This window comes from Mastigoproctus giganteus, chromosome 6, assembly GCF_048544385.1.
Source record: "Mastigoproctus giganteus isolate SK-2022 chromosome 6, ASM4854438v1, whole genome shotgun sequence".
Classification (NCBI taxonomy): domain Eukaryota; kingdom Metazoa; phylum Arthropoda; class Arachnida; order Uropygi; family Thelyphonidae; genus Mastigoproctus; species Mastigoproctus giganteus.
This window is the reverse complement of record NC_143580.1, coordinates 110,437,334-110,456,361: the sequence shown is the minus strand read 5'-3', so window position 1 is coordinate 110,456,361 and position 19,028 is coordinate 110,437,334. Positions and strand designations below refer to the sequence as shown.

The following is a 19,028-nucleotide window of genomic DNA, read 5'->3' as shown; positions in this document are numbered from 1 at the left end:
TGGTGGCCTAGTGTCCTTAGGAGACTTCGCCAGGCAAATGCCCCACAAAACCTCTATAAGGTAATAAACAGCTACCTTACAGACAGAAGTGTCTCAGTACGCACAAGGTTCCAGGAATTGACACGCCCTGTGAATAAAGGCTGCCCGCAGGGATCAATCCTTGGCCCTTTCTTTTGGAACATTGTTCTGGATGAATTTCTGGCCTTGGATCTGGGCCCCGTGGAAAGCCTGGCCTTTGCAGATGACATGATTTTCCTTGTAAAAGGCAACTCACGAGTGGTTGTAGAGCAAAGATCAAATGCCGCTCTCTTGCAGCTGCAGGAGTGGGCACAAATGCACATGCTCAAAATATCGCCTGAAAAAACCAAACAAATACTTCTAAAAGGTAATTTGGACATAAGAAGACGTCCACAAATCAAAATTAACACAATCACTATAAAAATGGTAACAGAACTAAAATATCTTGGAGTGGTCTTTGATTCAAAATTAACTTTTTACCCCCATTTGATCTACTTGGCGAAGAAAGTGCGAAATTATGCAGGTATGATTGCCAGGATCAGTCGAGCAGACTGGGGACTCAAAAGAAAGACCTTGGCAATCATATACCGTGCAATGTTCCTACCTGTTATCACCTATGGAGCCGGTGCGTGGTTCATCCGCTCGGCCATAGTAAGAAATAGGAATAAATTAGAATCGATACAAAGGACAATACTACTCACTATTACCAGAGCATGTCGCACAGTAAGCACACCTGCACTACAGTTGCTGGCCGGAACTCTCCCACTTTACCTGGAAGTAGCCAAAAGAGGCTTATATTATAGATTTAAAAAGGGCATACCCACAGAATTTCTGGGGATAGCCCTTGATACAACCAATACCTTCAATGATGAAAGAAAAAGAATAGCCACAAAGCTCCACGAGCTATGGCAAACAAAGTGGGAGCAGGAAACCAGAGGTCTGGTCACCAAACGGTTTCTGCCACTGGTGTCAATGGTCAGCCCAAAGCCACCTAAGTGGTATGCCCCTGGACTTTTTACATCATTTATACTGACAGGGCACGGCTCCCTAAAGGCGAAACTAACCTCCTTAGGCCTGACCGATGACCCAAACTGCACCTGTGGCGAAAGTGAAGACTGGGCACACATTCTCTATGAATGTATAATATATGACATCCCCAGAACAGAGCTAATAGCACAGATTGGTCCCCTTCCCAGGGGAGAAGAACATCTCTTCATCACAGAAGAGCAAAATTATAAAGCTTTTACATCTTTCACACAGAAAGTTTTCGAAATGCGCAGAGCAATGCAAAGAATGGCAATTCAGCCCCCCAGCAATTAAACAATAATCAATAGTAAAATTGCCCAAGTTTCCCACCACGCCCAGATGATGACTTAAAAACTGTTAGGGTAGCAGTATTCTGCACCCTGACAGAAACTTGACATAACAAAACTCCCCATGACTACCATGCCATGTGTAGGAACCTGGGGCCCCAAACCAGTGTAGGGGAGGGGGATGGGAATGCATGCAGAGAAAGTGAATGGGAATGAGCAGAAGAGCAAATGTAATTGGCCGAAAGAATACAAAGTTAAAAATAACTTACATTACTTTATATATACTGTACCAACAAACATTTACAAACCACATAAACACTATCACTGCATTCTCCCCTGGCCTGCAAAAAAAAAAAAAAAAAAAAAACCTTGCAGCTAGGCCTGCACCACAACTGAAGAATAACAGTAAGTTGCGGTGCCCAGAGAGTGCAGTGCAGAAAGAAAGAGTCGAATAAATGAGATGAGAGCTAGAAGAATGAATAAAAGTGCAAGCGTGAGAGAAAAGAACACAAACCACAAATGCTAAGTTAAGTACACACTAACCCTGGTTTTAATTAGTATTTAAATTTACGCTACCCATCATTGCATCCCCTCCTGGTGTGTGAGAAAAAGATGAATGAGTTGAGTGAAATAAAAAAAAAAAAAAAAAATATATATATATATATATATAAAAAAAAATAATAATAAAAAAAAAAAAAATTATAAAATAAGAAAAAGTATAAAAAAAACTAAATAAATAAATAATAATAAAAAAAAAAAAGAATAAATAAATAAATAAATAAATATAAAAAAAAATAAATAAATAAATATAAAAAAAAAAAAAAAGAATGCAAGTAGAGTGAGAATGCACATTACGAATGAAGTAAATGTGTGTGTCTCCCCCCCCCTTCAACTGGTAGGTTCCCCACTGCCAGCTAACATATCCCACCCCCAGAGCGGGATGGGCAGCTGGACCTTCATACCGGATTCGACACTCCTTGGACATGACACCGACGAAGACATTCTGCGGCTTTGCTGCCAACACGCCATTGGCGATCCGAACTGGGTACTCTAACCTGGTTCCCTTTAAAACCCCATCCCCAGGCAGGGAATGGAGGAGACGGATCTCTGTCTCCTCTCCTCCCTGCCTACCCCCCATATTTCGCCTGGTGGGGCTCGTCTCCACTGACCTCTTTGGGGATGCCTACTCTATCCGTCCCTATTCTTCTATCTGTTTCCTCCCCAGTCTTCAATCTCCCCCCCCATCTCTCTCTCACTAAATCGACCTAGTACACCCCTTAACAATGCCGCCAAATTATAACCAACGTCTAAATTCTACCGGTTTTGTGCAAATCTCTAAGATATCTAACACTATCAGCTTTTATCTAGCGTTACATGTCTAAATTTAATAACATCAAAATTTTGCCCGACCTATTTGGCCTTTAACACATCTCTTTAGTGTTCAACCCTAACCAGCGATTTCCTAACAGCAATCCCATTAAGCATTAATGTCAAATGCATAAAAATTTTTTTTTTTTTTTAAATAGGCCCTAGCCACTGAAATCCCAGGAAACTAGGTGGCAGGACCTGCTGGAGCAAATTGTTGTGATACTGGATGCACCCGGCTAGCCTCCACGTGGCAGGGTATGGGCAACGTCGGGCCCCACTAGGGGCCTGGCGGCCAATTAGCCGGATAAACAATGGGCACAACATATCACACTGCACAGACACGACCCACACACTTTCAAGTCTCTGGCTTGACAGTGTACTGTCCTCGATACAGTGAAACACACGCGGAGATGGGAGAAATCCCAGGTGCCGTCTGACACGAACATACCTTATACATACCTTATGTGCCCACAAATTAAAGCATATCTTTGCTGAATGTTCTCATAAAGTCAGCAGTTAGCACAGACCTAATTATTCCACTTCTTTGAGTGGAATAAACTGTCCCAAAAATCAGCTTTAAATTAATTTATACAAAAAACTATAATAAGTACTTAAATGGCCTTTTCACCCAGACGTTATCACCTAGAATTACATCTTCCCTGGAAATAGAGGTGATATTTTGTGAATTTCCCTGGAAATTCACAAAATATTAGGAGTATCAAAAACAAAACTGAATCACTGTATCAAATAGTATCAAATGTATCACTGTATCAAAAAGAAACTTGGCTGGAGACAGTTGCTGCAATCAATAGCATTCAACTTTGGCTATTATGAAAAGCATTTACCCAGTCTAGCAAAAGAGGTGGAGAAATTTTAATTCCATTAGAAACACACCTAAAAGTTATTATATTTGGAGAGAGACAATTTCGGTAATACTTAATTCTTTAGCATTACTTGTTACAGCTTAAGCAAATTCCTGTATGTGGTGCCACAGTGTTTAATAATGAGAATCATTTGGTTACAACACATTTAATTTATATTTTTAGTATAGAAAAAATAACTTATAAAAAAATTTATGAATGGTTGTGTGCTATAAAGCATTTTAATTTGAGGCTTTTTTCAACCTCATTAAACCAAAAGTGTTATGTTTACTGGGCACAATCAAATATGCCATAATATTAGTATTGCACAAGCAATAGTACAGCACCATAAAGGATTTGGGACATATGGATGCACAGAACAGTTGATGCAGCCAGCTTTGATCTCATTAGGAGACATCGGTGAAGTGAATGTCAGGCTGTTTCAAGTTGGAACAAGTTTTCCATCCCTACATGCAGAAATTCTTTTAACAGCAATCACTCCCTGTAGTTTTAGTTCAAAGTAAATTTCCTCCTCAGTAACCTTGAGAAGGTACCACTCTGAAATTACATCTCTCGATGAATTGAGTTTGTTCTATGTGGTGTCAGTTATCAGCATTCCTTCGATTGATGTTGCTCAAAATGCCTATCATTTTTCGTTTCCAAATTACCATATACAGGGTGTTTCAAAAGTGATGGTCAATAATTTAAAGGTGAACTGTACAGACCAGAATATGCAAAAAAAGCCTAGTAAACATGGGTCCTTAAGTGAATCATTTTCGAGATATTGCACATTTCTAGTTGGGATCCACCACTGACTTGTTTGTTTAGGTTAGGTTATGCTCATTCTCTTGTTTTCCCCTCTCTCAATGCTCTGAGACATAGCAGGCATACTAGTACTTGTCAAAGGATAGACATCATAGAAAGAGGTTACAGCAACGAAAATTATACGGGCATGCACTTCATGTATGGTAAAGCCAACGGCAGTGCACTCGAGACTGCATGTTTGTACCAAGAAGCATTTCCCCGCCAAAGGCAGCCCAACAGGCACGCATTCATCAGGGTACATCGATGCCTTCGAGAACATGGGTGCTTCACACATGGAGTACGAGCAGGTAGACCCAGAAGCATAATACCTGATGTTGAGGAAAGGATGTTAGAAAGAACATCCTATAACATCTATAAAATCCTGTGGTGTTGAAACCAAAAATTAAAAATGTATTACCTTATGTTTAATAAAACCACCCTTGGCAAAGGATTCACAGTTTTTTTTTGCTAAACTAGTGCTCCCATAGTCAGTGGTGCATTATCTTGAAAATGGTTCAGTGACCTGATGTTCACTGGGGCATTTTTGCTTATTTTAGTTTGTACTTTTCACTTTTAAATTATTGACCATCATTTTTGAAACACCCTGTATAGTAATATGGTAATTTATGGTAATTTCACCTATAAAATTACCATACTACTATAAAATTACTTTCTGAAAAATACTAAAGATTATTTTTTTCCCTCAATAATGCCTTGAAAAATCTTTAAAGTAAGCAATGCAAGAAAAGACTATTCTTAAACCCACACATTAATCACGGTGTAAGAAATCTTACCATCTTCATTCTTTTCTGTCTTATCTTCAGCATGTTCTATATCGGCAACACTTAACTGTGGCATGATCTTTAGAATATAAATAATTTTTATAAATATAAAGCATTTATAAAAATATTAATGAAATTTAACATGACAAAATGAATATGTGATACATAAACCAATATCTAACATTAAAATTAGTTTAGATGCTATCAAAGCAATTTTACAACTTTAAATTTTATATGCTCTTTCTTAATACTATACTTATACAGTATTAGGCTCTCCCTCATTATCTGTGTAAAGCTTAGGGCCACTTGTTTCATGAAGGGATTATAAGAAAGAGAAAGGACAATGACCTACGAAAGATACTACAAAAGCATCTATCTCAAATTGTCTCCTACTGTTGCATCATAAGCAGCAGTCTTTTCACAAAGTATAGTGCCACTTGTAATACCACACAAGTTTCGTGAGGCCTTGCTCTCTCCTCAGAGGATGGGTAGTCACATATAAATGTAGCATTTTAACTTTGCTGAAAAATAAATGTTAAATTTCACATTTGTCAGAATAATTTTGCACCTTACAGAAAGACAAAATCCTTAATGATATTTATACAAAGAATATTCAAGACTATGAGATAGTCTATCAGGAATTTGATAAAGAAGTCAATTCTAAAAGATTAAGCAACATTACACTCCACATATATTTTCAAAGGCAATAAATGACTGAGTTTGTTAAAACAAGCTTTACAGAAAAATTTATAGAGAGCATCCCAATAAAAAGTCCAGAAATGGGTGTTGTGTTTGTGCAGTGTTGCACTGTTTCTGGCCATTTTGTCACCTGGAAAGCCTGTCCGTCTATCTCAAAGTGTCCAATCACCAGCCTTGAAAAGCAGGTTTCACTGCTTTTCAAGCCTCCCAATATTATTATTATTAGCCACATGGTGCAAGAAAGCCTGAGGCTTATGCTGCAGTGGCCAAAAAAAAAAAAAAAAAAAATCCCAAATTACCCTAAGAGAGAAAGAGAAAGTAGAAAGGAATCACTAAGAAAGGGGAGAATGATGATATCCAGCTCACGACCGTGGGTTTGCCAAGCCCATACTCACCAGATGTGAGCCTCTGAGGTTGTATGTTCAGCTCTGCCTTAAGTCATTGAATTTCTTTTTCTTCTTTCCACCTTTGGCATGATGGTGATTAAGCTGGGTGTTCTCCTTAGCAGTTAATGTAAGTTGGTTTTGCAGCTGAACATGATGTTGTTTCGTGGTCCTTTGCATCACATCAAGTGCATGCAAGGGAGGTAGGCCACAACTGTGCATGTACTGCAGCCAACTTCAACGGTCATGCCACACACTAAAAGTCCAAAGTGAGTTTGGAACCATTCAAAAGAACCCCATGCCACTGAGCCAGCATCAGCAAAATAAAGAAAATAACATAAAGCAGGGGGAGGAGAAGTGTAGTATGACAAAGGATACTGCTGTTGTTGTTGTTGTGGTGGATTTTATTGTTGCATCAGCGACTAAGGCTATAATGCACAAAAACGGGTCATATAAAAGAGAAGATTAATATTTCAATGACCTAAGGAATCAGGTCATTACATCAAGATGTACAGAAATAAAGATATGTAAAAAATTTATAAGACAGTAAATTTTAAATACATGTAAAATAATTAAATGTTTTAAATAAGTAAAAACAGCTGATAAATTGACATTGTCAGATAAAATCTGACTGTAGGGCTCAGTCAGATGGCTAAAAGCAGTAAAATATAAATTATCTTCATGCCTATAAAGTGGACACAAATAAAATATATCTTATGATAAAAATGTGTCACATTGCTCACACATAGGAGTGTCATCTGCCCTCAGCAAGAATGAATATGATGACTGCGTCCAGTGCACAGAGAAGCAAGAGCAACTTCCTCTCTACAGTTCCTGTGCAGACTAGACTGCCATAGTTTAATTACAAGCTTTTATTTCATAAAGCTTGTTCATGATCTGCCCATGCCAAGATTGTTGCCACTGGGAGAGTAATCTTTTGTGGATTAACTGCTTGTAGTCTACATAAGGGGACTAACAAGCTACAGTTGTTCTGGAGTGATGGTGACCTCGCTGCAGAGTCAGTCAGTTCATTACTCTTGATCCCAGTGTGGCTAATCCAGTAGAAACAGATGTCAAAAGAACATTCAAAAAGCGAATGCAACATCTGTTGGACCTGAGTCAGGAATGGATGAAGATTACCTCTCATTCTTGATAAAGCCTGTAGTACACTTAAAGAGTATGTATATTAAAACCCACCTTTGGTAATTGTGGGTTTTAAAGTGCTCAAGGCTAATTTCAATAACAAACTCTGCTGAATACATGCTCCATTTATCAGGTATCTTCTCAGATATAACGTTATGTGGGAAGATGGCGGCAGATCCAACAGATAATGCTGACCTCGACCCATCAATGAAGACAGGCAAAAAGTCAGAGTATTCAGCTCAGTTTTCCGGAAAGCATACAGTTTCTGGTAAACAGAATATTCCCCACTTGTTAATAGAGAAATCGCATGGTGATGTTCAAGCTTTTGTTTGTTTGTTTGTTTGTTTGTTATTTGGAGCATTAGCAACTAAGGCCATATTGCTCTGAGATATGCGGTGGTCATTCCCTGACCTTTCCGCATCTTCCGTATTTGGTGGTGATGGGCTCGAACCCCGGTCTAATCAAGAAGCGTGTGCTATGCACTGCTGCTCCTTCCAACCCGTCTACGGAGGCACCGGTGTTCACGCCAGGATGGAGTTGGTTGCCTTGTTCATAGGGCAACATTGTCTATGGTTATGTTAACCTCTCTGAGTAGCTGTTGGACACAAATACCAAAGGGGCGGTTGGCAGTCAGTTGTTATAGAGGTTTTCCCATCAAGGCTCAAAAACGGATGTCCACATGGGATGGTCTGGCAAGGAAATTAGTTTTAAAGTATACTCTAGATATAACTGTTTCCTGCAAAGCAATAGTGAGGGGGTGCCTCCGTAGCCAAGTGGGTAGGAGCAGCAGTGCGTAGCACACGCTTCTTGATTAGACCGGGGTTCGAGCCCATGACCACCAAATACGGAAGATGTGGAAAAGGTCAGGGAATGACCACCGCATATCCCCGGAGCAATATGGCCTTAGTTGCTAATGCTCCTAAAAACCAAACAACAACAACAATAGTGAGGGTTCATATGCTTCGACCTAGAAACTTTTGGCTGGAGATGTTCAAAATGCTCCACTGGAAATACGAATCACCTGATGGTGGATGGATTCCAACCACTGGGGTATGCTGAGTCCAGCAAATGCGTATACCTGGGACTCCTAGTCTAACTTAGATCACACGAGTGCACGATAAAGGTGCAATAAAATGCATCGGTCAACACACCAAGATTTACCTGAGATTGCACGTAGGATATTCGGGCCTTTCCTGCACTTTGCAAGTAGTTGACGGATGATATAGAAAGGTCAACTTTCTATCAAATACTAGCCCCAAAAATCTAGTCTCAGGTACTACTGGAACAGAATTTAGCCCTAGTCTCAATTCATGTTTGGGATGATTATGCTTGCAGCAAAGTGCACACAAACAGTTTTTTGTGGGGAGAACCTGAAACCATTATTCACTGCCCATCAGTTCAGGTGGTCAATGGCATGTTGTAGTTGTGTCTCCATTACCTTCATGTTACAGGACTAAGAGAATATGCTAAAATTATCAACACAGAGGGCATAGTTAACAGTTGGAGGAAGTTGTTCCATGAAGGAATTCACTTTGATGGCAAAAAGTGTAACACTTAGGTACTCTCTGATCTTTGAGGTACTCTCTCCTCTTTGCTAAAAAGCCAAAAGAGGTTGGATCCTACATGAACTTGGAAGAAACGATGAGATAAAAAGTTTTTGATAAAAACTGGGAGATGACCTGTAAGGCTGATGCTATAAAGGACTTTTAAAATTCCCAATCTCCAAATTGTGCCATATGCTTTTCCATATCAAAGAACATGGACACCAGGTGTTCTTGCTTTAAAAAGGTATCTCAAAAGGATATTTAAGCCTAATTAAATGGCTTAAAGTTGACCTATTCTATCTGAAGTCACACTACTCTGGAGAAAAGCCCATACCATATAAGCAGGGCTCCTCTACTCTACTCTACCTCCCAAAATCTCCAGGATTTTACACAGACAGCTAATCAGAGTAACAGAACAATAGTTTGTTCAGATTTTTGGATCTTTTCCTGGTTATAAAGGTCTTTTAAAACTCTAAATCTCCAATTGTCATATGCTTTTTCCATATCACAGAATGGCGATACCAGGTGTTCTTGCTTTAAAAACACATTTCAAGCCTAATTAAATGGTCTAAAGCTGATCCATTCGTTCTGAAGCCACATTGCATGCTGCAGAGGAGGCCATTTACCTCCTAATACCATATAAATCGGACACTGACCATTCTCCAGGATTTTGAACAGACAGCTAGTCAGAGCGATAGGACAGTAGTGTGTTGGGATTTTTGGATCTTTTCCTGGCTTAGGAAAGTTAAGCACTAGAGGATACCTCAGGCCTCATGCCAGGAATCCAGAAACTGTGCTTCAAGAAAGATCTTATTGTTCAGAAAGAGCAAATGGTCCATGGATTTAGCTGACAGGTGTTTAATTATTTCATAATAGATGAGATCCAGTCCAGCAGCACTTGTCTTGGTAAAAGTTAGGGCTGTTTTTAACTCTTCTGTGGTGAACGATTCATTATAAGGATGAGAATCCTTACATTTGAAGTTAATATGCTGCTTTTCATGTTTGTCTTTCAGGACAAGGAACTATGATGAGAGGATGTTGAAGAGATGGTAGCAAAAGTCTCACCAAGAGTATTAGCTATTGCAGTTAGGTTTGCAATAACGCATCCATTATATTCCAAGACCGAAGAAAGGTGCACTGTATATTTCCCCTCCATTTTCCAGATTTTGTCCCAAACAACTTTACTGCTGGTCGACCTGGCAATGTTGGATGTAAAGTGGATCCACGATTCCTTTTGACTCTGACAGCGAATATTGCATGCTTTTTATGCATATCTGAAAGCTAAGAAATTGGCCGTGGTAGGATATCATCAGAATAACCTACAAGCTTTGTTTTGTGCCTTTTTTGATGCTGTGCATTTGCCATTCTGCCAAGGTTTTGAAAATGGTGGAAACTAGGCACATGTTTTCAGAATTGTATTTCCAGCTGCATGGATAATGTTTTCTGTGATGTACGCCATTGCACCATTGATAGGCTCCTGACTGACTATACTGATGTTAAAGGCTGCCAGATGTTGAAAAGCATTCCAGCCAGCCCGATCAATCTTCTATCATGGTAACCTAAAAGGTTGACAAGGCCTCCCATTAAGTAGGCTGGTTATGGCGGGGTAGTGATCATTTCCATAGAGGTTCTCCTCTACCTCCCAAGTGAGTAAAAGAAGGAGAGAGGGGGAGCATATAGAGAGAGATCAACAGCATGGAAAAAGGTGGTAGTTCCCACATTTAGAAAGGAAAGGTCATTGTCAGTAAGCATATGCTCCATGACGTGTCCCCTCGATTAATGTCAGCACTACCCCACAGGATGTTATGCTGCCCAGGATTTAGACAGGAGTAGACAGGTGCAAAATGAGATCATCAAGGTCTTTCTGGGAGATGTCAGCCCCAGGTAGCAAATAAGCTGAGCAGACTGTTAGTAAAACCCCTACCATAAGGCAATGGCTACTGCTTCTATGCTAGTGGAGAGTAGAAGAGGTTAAAATGGGGTATGGTTGTCCAAAAGAACAGCAAGATCCATGCAGATCCATCCCAAATTCTGCCCTTACAAACAATAGCGTTATGGAAGAAAGGGTTTTCATTTGCCTTCAAGTATGTCTCTTGGGCACTCACCAAAAGAATGGAAGAGAAGCTAAGAACTACACAGCGAAGAATGGAATGAATTATATTGGGAATCAGACAGTTAGATAAGAAGAGAAACACATGGATTAGGCAGCAAACTCAAGTAAAGGACATTCTTATCAAAACTAAAGAACTAAAATGGTCTTGGGCAGGACACATAGCTCGAAGACATGATGACAGATGGACTAAGAAAATAACAGAATGGTACCCAAGAGGAGCTAGAAGAAAACCTGGAAGACAAAGGCGGAGATGGATAGATGAAATTCATGAATCTTTGAGTAGTAAATGGATGGCCAGTGCTCAAAACAGAAGGAACTGGAAAGTTGCTGGAGAGGTTTTCATCCTGCAGTGGATTGAAAATGGCTGATGATGATGATGTCTCTTGTAAGCAAAAGCAAATTGACTGATGCTTTTGCAGATGGGCCTCGATGTCATTATTGTTTTGTCAGAATAGATGACAGTTCCACTGTAAAATTTTAGCTATTATTTTGTCTTGGTGAGTCCATCAGGTGGTGTTCGAATTGCTGAGGGCTTAGTTTTGTCAGCCTTGGATTAATCTCTTTTGGTGAAGTATGGATGCTGTCCTGTGTCCATTTACTCCTCTGCAAAGAGTTCCAAGGGTGAATCATCTGGTACCTCTTTCACCTCAACCTCCATATTTTCTTGGGCACTAGAGGATACTACAGGCTTCTTATTCTTTACTTTTGTTACAGGTGGAGCATTAGGAGGTACTGATATGTGAGTGTCAACTGATTGATCTTTCTGTGCAGGCATTTTTGAGCTTAAGAAGTAACATGCAATGGGAGTGAATGACTCTTTTGGAGGACTGGCCATTTCCGTCTCAGTTCTGACGGAACATCTACCTTCCTGGTGCAGATGGGTTTCTTAATATTCATAGGTTTCACTGCTTTTCAAGCCTCCCAATATTATTATTATTGGCCACATGGTGCAAGAAAGCCTGAGGCTTATGCTGCAATGGCCAAAAAAAAAAAAAAAATAAAATAATAATCCCAAATTACCCTGAGAGAGAGAGAGAAAGAGAAAGTAGAAAGGAATCACTAAGAAAGGGAAGAATGATGATATCCAGCTCACGACCATGGGTTTGCCAAGCCCATACTCACCAGATGTGAGCCTCTGGGGTTGTATGTTCAGCTCTGCCTTAAGTCATTGAATTTCTTTTTCTTCTTTCCACCTTTGGCATGCTGGTGATTAAGCTGGGTGTTCCTTAGCAGTTAATGCAGGTTGGTTTTGTAGCAGAACATGATGTTGTTTCGTGGTCTTTTGCATCACATCAAGTGCATGCAAGGACTTCATGACTGGCCATTTGCAAATGTCCATATTTCTAGCATCTAAAATGCTGTAAAGGGTTTGGGACATATGGATGCAGCCAGATTTAACCTCATTATGAGGCACCTCTTAATGAATTGAGTGTTCTATGTGGTGTCGCAATTATCAGTATTCCTCTGAATGATCTTGCTCAGAAGGCCTGTCATTTTTTGTTTAAATTAAGAAGTCCCCAGAACAGAGCCTCTCAACTGATTTAGATGAACCTGCTAACCTATCTGTATAAAAAAAGGGTGACATTTTCCAAATAGCCTTTTCACTATTGGAGTGAACAATTAAGAATCTTGGGACAGGCCCTGATAGTATTTCAGTTCATTGTCTCTTTGGGACAATAGTCCTTTCTGTATCTACACTTATATTTGCAGTAGAGGCCATGTTGGGGCCTCTGAAGAAATATTTTTTATCAGGATTCATGAGGTTTCAATTTTGGTTCAGTGCTTGGGCTCCCCACCCAACATGGAACCAAAAGGGATGCCTACTACCCGGCAAGCAATAAATGTGCTCAGGCATTTACTTCTTGCTAGGGCTACCCAGACACCGTACCAGCACCACCACCAGCCTAAATCCTGTCCCTCAGACCACGAGGTTAGGAGCACGGCATTGACACGGTTGACCCTTGCAGGCTAACCCACTAGCCAATTAATCCTAGCTGGGCTTTGCAGGACCACCCATCTTGTTAAAGCAGGGGCCAAAGTGGTGTGTTGAAGCTGGGCTCCCTCAATCATCATGATCTCCCTTTCCGAATTTTCAAGGGTTACAGCACATGACGAATATGCTGGATTCCTATGTTGTTATCCTGGAATCTAAGCTGTGGGCATCGGATCCCAGTGATGCCAATCTCGAGGACCAGCAGCATTACTGGGAGATCTCCTCACCATGTACACGTGCCCATGTCAATGAGCAAAGGATACTCCTCGACCATGTCTTTATGCAGTGCTGCCTGAAGTAGTCCACACAAGAGAAAAAGCAGCAGTAAATTTATCAAAAAAAAAAAAAAAAAAACAAGAGCAGCAAGGCAGGAACAAGTTCTAGATGTAAACCTGTTAATCTGGTGTGGTATCAGAAGTCACTGATTGATGAAAGTATCCCCATGCAGAGGAAGGATTGGGATGCAGAGAGTCTTAATAAGGGATGAACCAGAAAAATGCAATGTCTGTTAAAAGCTTCTTCACGTGTTCTTGAAAAATCTAAAGCATTGAAAGATAAACTTGAATCCAAAAAGGGTTCAAGACTACCTTTTTTTCCAGTTCTGCAATACCACAAAGATGCTGATAATGAGCAGTAGGCACCATACTTTAGACTTGTTCTTTTTGAGGTTTATGGTCACAAGTACCTCCTGAACCAAATTGTGTCTGTTCATTATTTAAAGCTACTGTTCAAAATAGATAGTCACATGGATGCATTTCAAGTATCAGAACAATGTCAAGATTAGCATGATTTCAAAGAATGTGTCATATAATACTAAAGGTATTTTTATAAATACTGAAATAATGAGCAGAATTAATGAGAATAAGTTTCAGTGTTAGTTGCATCTTACTAGGCACTGAGGAGGGCTCTCTCTCTCTTTCTCTCTCTCTCTCTCTCTCACTCATAAAAGTGAGGTAGGAATGATCAATACTTTAAAGTCTTACCAGTCACCACTTTAGACATGAGAACAATATTCACAAGGATTTCAAAATGGCATCAAATTGGCCTCTATATGGTTGGGTTATTGAATGTTTTCTGCAAAATTTTCTTGTCAATTCGTTTCAATGAACTCAATTAACCTTTAAAAATTTACTTGCAATACAATGCTGTTTATTCTTTTATTACAATTTATTATGTTTATTCGCACATATGTCCTCTCAAAGAATTAAAGAAGTTCATATTACATTTACCACATAATGTTCAGTGCCACTTCTAACAGGTGTTCAGCTCACCTGCAGAATTTGTACAATCTGAAAGACAGACACTTAATTTCTTGGTGTCTACGCCATTTTTAAAGAGTTTGATTGTCAACAGATGTTTCAACTGTCTGAGCTTTGACCACTCAACCCAATGTCACCTGAAAAGTGCCTCCCCCACCACCTGTGGGCACTGTGCTGCCCCAAGACATATTTACAATAACTGTCCTAATAAAAACTGGACATCTGTTAATGCAAACTGTAAATCAAGAAAGTTAAGAGTACTTATCGACATTCTGTTTGAGACAAATGTCCAACCTATCAGAAGAGTCTTGAACAAGCTAAAGCAAAACAGGATCATGAACAGAGACCCAAATAACAAAAAATATCTAAGAGTATTACAAGTAAATGCACAGAAATCCAGGTCTGTTTTAGACCAGCTATGTCAAAATGTCATGAAAAACAATATTGATTTCTAAGACATTTTAGTATGGTTTACTAAAATACACACACCCTACTGCCTTAATCACAAAATCATGGGTTATGCACAATCATCCAGAGTTATACAAAACCCACAAGGCCTCTATATGCAGTGACTGTGGTTCCCAATAATAATAGTGATAAATTATTAACTTCCTCTGTTTCTCACACAGACTAAAATGAGTGTGTCCTATTCTTAACCTTGTATCACTTCGTCAGGTCTGTTTTGTTGTATGCTGAATTTCCATGGTTAGAGTAAACTTTTAATTTGATGCAATTTGTTATTGGTTAGTATTTGCCATTGCTGTTGCCAGTGATGTACCCCACTGCGATGAATAACTTGTTTGTAGTCTAAAAAAGGTATGTTTAACAGCTGTCTGCTTGTTTGTTACCATATATTCCAACATGACTTCGGATCCAGCAAAATCTAATGTTATGACGTTGTTCAAGAAGTTTTGATACTTGGTATTGAATTTTCTGTTGTAGTGGATGTTTGTTTGAACTGATATTTTGTATCACCATCATGGAGCTAAGGGAGTCAGTGAAAATGATTTTTTTTTTATGAACTTGAATGTTCAATTTGATTTAGACTGTGTGCAGTTCTGCAGTATTTTGGGAGTTTTTGTGCCGATGTGATGACTGAAAAGCAAACTGCTGCTCCCACATGAGATTCAGTTTTAGAGCCATCTGTATATGGAAGATTGCTGAAAATGAAGATCTGAAAATTGCAACTTGTAAGCATCATGCAGACGTTGATAGTTTATGTGAGAAAGTGTTTGTTTGCTCCAAAAGTGGAAGAAGTCACATGTAGGCTGTTTGATTATCCAGTTGTGTAGACTGCTTCATCAGCTGAGTTATATTATCCAGGTTAAGATCTCTACTGAGGTTTTTTTTAATCTCACGCTTGCAGGCTTATTGAGTCTTTTTGTTGTTGATAACGTTGTTCCCATTCAGATGTAAAAATAGTTTTCTGTAGGGGGTGACCTAGTAAATTTTTATTTTAGCTGCATAAAAAAAGTAATAGATTTTGTCTTCTAATTTGCAAGTTAAGTTCTTGCGCCTCAGCACACAGGCTATGAACAGGCAAAGTACGGAAAACTCAGAAAATTCCAATGGGTATTCGGAGCGCACAGTGGTGTATTGGGTCGAGCCATCTCAGGGCACTAGGTCTTGCTGATTCATAGACTGGGGCACCATTGTCTAACTTAGACCGAATGAGTAGGTGATATAAACATAGTAGTATTGCTCTATCTGCTCCCCAGGATATAGCAGACAGGACCTTTAAGATATTCATTTACTTAAACAGTGGACTCTTGTGTGACTGATATGCTCTAGAAAAGTAAATTTTTTGTCAAAAACAAGTCCTAAGAAACGAACACTATTTTTAACTGGGATGATCTGTTCTTTCAGCTTGAGTTCGAGATCACGATGAGGGTTCCTTTTTCTGCAGAATTGTATACATACGGTCTTTTGTACAGAAATTCTATATCCATTTCTTTCTGTCCATTTTATAACTTTGTTTATGGCTACTTGTAATTGTTGTCGTTCTAGTGTCCTCATATGGTGTGCTTGATAAGAAATGCTGAAAATGCAGCATAAAAGTTGTAAAGATGTTGTTTGGTATTTGTTCTATTATTGTGCTGAAGTGGACTGAAAAAAGTGTGGCACTTGGTACAGATCCTTGAGACCCATTCTTCCTAATAGTATGTTTTGGAGAGTGTGCTGTTTATTCAAACTTGCAGTGTCCAATCCTTAAGGAAATTGCATATATTTATGGGTAAATGTCCTCCAAGGCCAAGTCGATGTAGCCTTTTAAGTATGCCATAGTGCCAGGTGGTGTCATATGCTTTTTTGATATCAAAATTAACCATGACTTGATGTTGTTCACTGAGAAAAAGTGTTTCATACCTGATTTTCCAACTGTATAAGTTCATCTAAGATAGAGCAATTTTTCTGAAAGCCATACTGTGCTGGGTTGAGAAGATCATTATTTTCTAGATACCATGTTAGTCTATTGTTGACCATTTTCTCTAAGGTCTTGCCTAAGCAGCTAGTCAAAGCTATGCAACGATAGTTCTGTGTGGATCTAATAGATATTTTCCATTTTGGGAAAGCTATTGCATATTATTGCATAGTGTTTTTTTTTCTTCTGGAAAAGTATTTTTGAGGTATATCTTGTAACAGATCTAATAGGACTAATTGGGATTGTTCATCTAATTGTTGTATCATCGCATAGTGTATTTCATCAGAACTGACTGTACTGTGTTTCGACTGTAGCAGAGTTTGTTTTAGTTCTGCTACTGCGAGCAGCAAATTGTATTGTTTGCAGTGCTTGCTGGAAAAGTTTTGGTTTATTTTTTTGGCTTTATTCTTGAAAGTTCTGAAAACAATCAAGTTTGCACAATTAGCAGATGTACTGGCAAAATGTTTGCCAAGCACATTGATAATAACTAAGATATTTTTGACCAACTGTTCTTTCCAATTTAGAATTTGAGAGGGGTTTATTTGAGAATTGTTTGTCATCTTTCTGATCATTTTCCAGATAGGTGTAGCTGGTGTGGAAATGGTTATACAGGTCTACCATCACTAATCCGGTTCCACCGCTAATTCGGACATAATTTCTGAATAATTTCAAATTTCGCAGGTCGGCGCACCGACCTGTCGCTACTGTTTTGGTGGTGTTGGTTGCAGCATCAGCTGTTGGCACGAACTCGTAAACAATGGTAAACCATTTCTACTTTTTTTTCTGTATTTATTATTATAATCTGCTCACATTTAGCCCCAGCTATCGTTCCAATGCATAAAGGAAGTGCTTCTCGTGGTGTAAAGCGCAAACACCGTACATTTTCCATAACAGATAAAGTTGAACTTCTGAAAAAACTCGACAGCGGTGTGTATGTAAGAAGTTTAACTCTGCTTAGTTGCAAATTCCAGCAATTTCTCTCAGTTCCTCTTATTTTAGTAATTTTCTTTTAGCCATAGCTTTTTTTTTTTTTTTTTTACAACACACTTGTACAAACTTGCGGAAAAACACAACACAATATGATGGATAACACAGTGCACTAACGAACTTGTTTTCACAAAAACTCTAACAATACTGACAAACTTATTGTGAAGTTTCAGAGTTTATTTTAACGCAATTAGTTTTATTGCAGCGCTCATGGCGCGTGCAATAAACTAATCACAAACGACCTTCATATGTATGCCATAATAGCGTCACACGTATGGGGCCAACGCAGCTTCTCAAGAAATAAAGTAACCTACTCGGCCACGACGGCCACATATATGCGACATAAAAAAACTCTTTTCCTTTGATATTTTAAAAGGAAAAATGACAACAATGACATTACAATATTTATTTTAGAATTACTAATCAAATTATTTGCTAAATATTTTTGGTCCCTGGGGAATTTTTTTCTTAAACTAGCTTGGCAGTCAACGTGTTAAAGGTAGGATGAAGTGGTTAACTGTTGGGTAAAGTGTATGGGCTAAAATAACCACCGGTGATCCGACAAACTCACTAATCCGGTACCCCACAGATCCTAACGCTACCGGATTAGTGATGGTCGACCTGTAGTAAATGTGAATTTTGTCCAAGTAGTTTTTTTGCTGATTTTCTGCACTTTCCTGACCTTAGCTCTGGCTCTCTTGAATTGTATCAGATTGTTGGTGGTTGGATTTTTGCGAAAGCAGTTCCAGGCTCTATTTCTCTCTTTTTTTAACTCCCTGGCACTCTTTCTTCCACCATGATTTTGGATATATTCTAGTGTTAGATGTTTTAGGTATTGTATTTTCCAAAGTTAGAAGAATTTTATCTGACATAAGCCACTGATACTTGTACTGATTCTTGTTTAATAATGTTTCAGTCTAATTTGGCTAGTGTCCTGAATGTTTCCCAATCTGCATCATTTTCCATCTGGGGTGCCAACTGGCTTGGCAGCATTTTCTTCATGATTTTCAAAATTACAGGATAGTGGTCACTGAAATGGATTCTCATTCATACTCTATTGTGTCATTAGGAACAGTGTTGGGGAACAAATTGATAAGTCTATTGCAGAACTGCTTTTTGATGGAAGGTAGAAATATGTGTGTGTATGCCATCATTCAAAATCATATGGTTGTTCTCAACTACTAATTTTTCAATTTGCTTTCACTTCTGGTCTATTTTGGGATTGCCATATATCGGGTGATGACCACTTAGGTCACCTAAAACTGCAGAATGTAGATGGTAGTTGAACGATCAGCTCTTCGAAATCTTTCAATAAGAATTCTTGAATGGGGGTGAATATATTG

General features: G+C 39.0%; 1 protein-coding gene across 1 annotated transcript in view; it reads right to left on the bottom strand.

Annotated features, from left to right (window-relative positions):
- The window catches only part of Nacalpha (nascent polypeptide associated complex protein alpha subunit), a 91,842-nt gene that overhangs the window by 60,103 nt on the left and 12,711 nt on the right, over window positions 1–19,028 (bottom strand). The window contains exon 2 of the mRNA XM_090375254.1: window positions 5,158–5,226. Within this exon, the coding sequence (XP_090231380.1) occupies window positions 5,158–5,221 (64 nt within the window). The 5' untranslated portion in view covers window positions 5,222–5,226. The remainder of the gene's footprint in view (window positions 1–5,157; window positions 5,227–19,028) is intronic.